This window comes from Sinocyclocheilus grahami, unplaced genomic scaffold, assembly GCF_001515645.1.
Source record: "Sinocyclocheilus grahami isolate Dianchi unplaced genomic scaffold, SAMN03320097.WGS_v1.1 scaffold1989.1, whole genome shotgun sequence".
In the NCBI taxonomy this organism is placed as follows: domain Eukaryota; kingdom Metazoa; phylum Chordata; class Actinopteri; order Cypriniformes; family Cyprinidae; genus Sinocyclocheilus; species Sinocyclocheilus grahami.
This window is the reverse complement of record NW_015507168.1, coordinates 30,779-35,274: the sequence shown is the minus strand read 5'-3', so window position 1 is coordinate 35,274 and position 4,496 is coordinate 30,779. Positions and strand designations below refer to the sequence as shown.

At 35.5% G+C, this 4,496-nt stretch overlaps 1 protein-coding gene across 1 annotated transcript in view; it reads left to right on the top strand.

Annotated features, from left to right (window-relative positions):
- LOC107573640 (rho GTPase-activating protein 20-like) overlaps positions 1–4,496 on the top strand; it is a gene marked incomplete at its 3' end in the record, with an annotated part of 53,627 nt that overhangs the window by 23,299 nt on the left and 25,832 nt on the right. Inside the window, exon 10 of the mRNA XM_016260079.1 lies at positions 818–985. Within this exon, the coding sequence (XP_016115565.1) occupies positions 818–985 (168 nt within the window). The remainder of the gene's footprint in view (positions 1–817; positions 986–4,496) is intronic.

The following is a 4,496-nucleotide window of genomic DNA, read 5'->3' as shown; positions in this document are numbered from 1 at the left end:
CACACACACATATATATATATATATATATATATATATATATATATATATATATACTACTGGTATAATATATAATACTAGTATAATGTTTTAAGCATGACTTGATGTTTTTTCCTCAAATCTTCCCACATCCTGGTTGAACTCCTCTGAGGGACATTGCCAGTGATTCAGCCTGCAAGCCTGCAGGCTGTGTCTTTAAAAACTCTGTGCTATGATGAAACTCTCAGCTTAATGGCATCTCTGTGATAAAACCAGGCATAATAGAACAAAAAAAGCTGCAGGTCATATGCATGTCATATGTAGGACTGCAGATCATATGTATGCAAGTGAGGTTTATTGCATGAGACAACAGGATATGAGCAGTTTAGTATTAGATAACAAAATACAAAACTCAATTAAACTTAAAATCTCTTTATGTCTGCCTGTTTCACTTTCTATATTGTGGGACAACCTCAGGATAATTCTCTCCAAATGCCAGCCGCAAACATTCACAAACAAGATAATCTTCACTGTCTAAATTAATCCAAAGCCTTATCTGGATTTCCAGTAGAAAGGTTGCACACTAATCCTTAGGTACCCCAGTGTGTGTCAGATTGTTATATAGATTTTGTACTAGTGACAAAGAAGTTCAAAAAGGGACACTTGTGTGTTTTTTTTAAAACACAGACACAAGCATATACAGAATTAAATATGTTAGCAATAAACACAATAATATGCTTTTTTGGCCCTTGCACTGTTCTTTGTAAATTAAATTTCCTGCAATATACCGTAAAACACCAATTTCCTGTCTCTTCCTGTCAAATTTTTTGTCTCTTCTAGGCCATGAGCTACCATTTTTCATCTTGCATCACTCCCTGAGAAGTCAGCAAGATCAATGTCACATGCCCAGTGAGCCCGTGCAGGAAGCCTTTAGTTCTGGCCAGCAGACAGAGGCTCCTCCCAAGACCCCTCACTTCATGCTAAAAAACAGAACACACTCTCCTAGAGGTGAGTGCATTTGTCACTAACAGAACACATATGGCTATCTCAGTAAAACTTTATAATTTCATCAAATACTTAGTAAGACTAGTGACTTTTCTGATGGCCCGTTCTTTATGGGGTTCTCTACAGTATGTGGCTGTCCAGAGGCCATTAGTAGAACAAAATCTGCTGACTTTTACTGCACTTTATCTACTGAAGGAAAATTTGTGAAATTCTGTAGAATGGAATTAAACATGGATTTAAAATGTGTTAAATTGAGCTGTAAGTACTATACTCTTATTGGTAGCTGAAGCCTAAATTTTTCACAAATTAGAAGGGTCAGGGGACATATGGACCTTTGTGATTGATGAACGGTTCAATTCTGCTGAGTTTTCTGCCGAGTTCTGCAGGCACAGATTCAGTGTGCAACTGTAGTGAGACGTCAGGCAAATTGGCATATAGCCTATATTTTAAAAACTGTAACTTTATGAGTCAAAATTCCATTCACATAAATGCTTACATCTTTTATTATTACTATTATTTTTTACACTTTTAGTTGTTTTTGTTTTTGAAAGAAATTAATACTTTTATTCAGCTAGGATGCATAAAATGTATCAGGAGTGACGGTAAAGACATTTAAAATGTTTCAATTTGAATAAATATTTATAAATATAAAATATTTCTATTTGAAATTGTCTTCTGTTCTTTTGAACTTTCTGTTTCTCAAAGAATCCTGAAAAATGTATTTGTGTATTTATGCTTCAAACACCTAGCTTAAAACGGCCATAAATTATAACAATTTCTATGAATTCTTCCAAATTAAAACTGTAGTGATTCTGTCATCATTCATACACCATGTCATTCTAAACCTCCAAACATTCAAACTCCAAAATAATTCTTATATTTTATAAATTTAAGGTGCTTTCTGGCATTTTTGAAGTTCAGTGAATTGATTGGTTTTCATAATTTTTATTATTTTTTTTTTTTGCTGAAATAATTGCTGGAAAGCCATATAATAATAATTATTATTATTATTATTATTAAACCTTCTGTTTCCTATTTCAAAATACATTAAAGTGTATTTTATGTACTGTGAGAATATCCCCACTCACCAAAGGTCATCTTGTGTATTAAATGAAATTTTCACTGAAGGAAAAAGTGACTTCTCTGTCTCCTGTAAGTGATGATGGCTGGACAAATGTGCACTGGGAGCTGCCATTTAAACTCAAATTACTCCAGTGCTCATGGCCAGAGTTTAATATGCTTGAATATTTACCCTGGCAGTCTGTGTCCTGTTTCTCATAAAGCATGCAGATCCCAGTGGCAGAAAGGATGTTCATGTCCTGAACTGTTTATAGCACAGCCTAAGGTAAAGTCATGGAAGAGAACACCAGCACAGTATTGTACAGCACCAGGTTTACAATATCTTGACAGACCTGTTTGCATAATGGCATCTCTGTGATAAAACCAGGCATAATAGAACAAAAAAAGCTGCAGGTCATATGCATGTCATATGTAGGACTGCAGATCATATGTATGCAAGTGAGGTTTATTGCATGAGACAACAGGATATGAGCAGTTTAGTATTAGATAACAAAATACAAAACTCAATTAAACTTAAAATCTCTTTATGTCTGCCTGTTTCACTTTCTATATTGTGGGACAACCTCAGGATAATTCTCTCCAAATGCCAGCCGCAAACATTCACAAACAAGATAATCTTCACTGTCTAAATTAATCCAAAGCCTTATCTGGATTTCCAGTAGAAAGGTTGCACACTAATCCTTAGGTACCCCAGTGTGTGTCAGATTGTTATATAGATTTTGTACTAGTGACAAAGAAGTTCAAAAAGGGACACTTGTGTGTTTTTTTTTAAAACACAGACACAAGCATATACAGAATGAAATATGTTAGCAATAAACACAATAATATGCTTTTTTGGCCCTTGCACTGTTCTTTGTAAATTAAATTTCCTGCAATATACCGTAAAACACCAATTTCCTGTCTCTTCCTGTCAAATTTTTTGTCTCTTCTAGGCCATGAGCTACCATTTTTCATCTTGCATCACTCCCTGAGAAGTCAGCAAGATCAATGTCACATGCCCAGTGAGCCCGTGCAGGAAGCCTTTAGTTCTGGCCAGCAGACAGAGGCTCCTCCCAAGACCCCTCACTTCATGCCATATAATAATAATTATTATTATTATTATTATTAAACCTTCTGTTTCCTATTTCAAAATACATTAAAGTGTATTTTATGTACTGTGAGAATATCCCCACTCACCAAAGGTCATCTTGTGTATTAAATGAAATTTTCACTGAAGGAAAAAGTGACTTCTCTGTCTCCTGTAAGTGATGATGGCTGGACAAATGTGCACTGGGAGCTGCCATTTAAACTCAAATTACTCCAGTGCTCATGGCCAGAGTTTAATATGCTTGAATATTTACCCTGGCAGTCTGTGTCCTGTTTCTCATAAAGCATGCAGATCCCAGTGGCAGAAAGGATGTTCATGTCCTGAACTGTTTATAGCACAGCCTAAGGTAAAGTCATGGAAGAGAACACCAGCACAGTATTGTACAGCACCAGGTTTACAATATCTTGACAGACCTGTTTGCACAGCAAGGCAAGGCAAGTTTATTTATATAGCACATTTCGTACACAATGGTAATTCAAAATGCTTTACATAAAAGAAAGTAAAATAATCATTAAAAAAATAATAATCACAAAAATAAAACTGTTTTTGAAGATGATTTAAAAATTGATTTAAAATGAATTTAAGACAATTAAAAATAAAAAATTATTATACATACATAAAATACAGTGCAATCAGTTCGGACATCGCACAGTGCTCATTCAATAAATGCACAGCTAAACAGATGAGTTTTGAGTATAGATTTGAATGTGACTAATGTTTTAGCACGTCTGATCTCTTCTGGAAGCTGATTCCAACTGCGGGCGGCAAAAGCAGATTCCCCTTGTTTTGTGTGAACCCTTGGCATTTCTAACTGACTCGATCCTAATGATCTGAGTGGTCTGTTAGGTCTATATTCAGTGAGCATATCTGCAATGCATTTAGGTTCTAGGCCATTGAGTGATTTGAAACGAGTAAAAGTACTTTAAAATCAATCCTAAATGTAACTGGAAGCCAATGTAAGGACCTGAGGACTGGTATGATATGCTCAGATTTTCTGGTTCTTGTCAGAATCCTGGCAACAGCTTTTGGATGAGCTGCAGCTGTCTAATGGTCTTCTTGGGAAGGCCGGTGAGTAGACCATTACAATAGTCTACCCTGCTGGTAATAAAGGCATGAACAAGTTTATCCAAGTCTTGACTGCAAGAATTAGATATTTTGTTTCCAATGTTTTTGAGATGATAGTATGCTGATTTAGTTACTGCTTTGACATGACTATTGAAACTAAGGTCTGTCTCCAGAATCACACCAAGATTCTTGACTTGATTTTTAGTTGTTTGACCCCTAGAGTCAAGGTATGCATTCACCTTGAGAACTTCATCTTTGTTTCCAAATGCAATGACTTCAGTT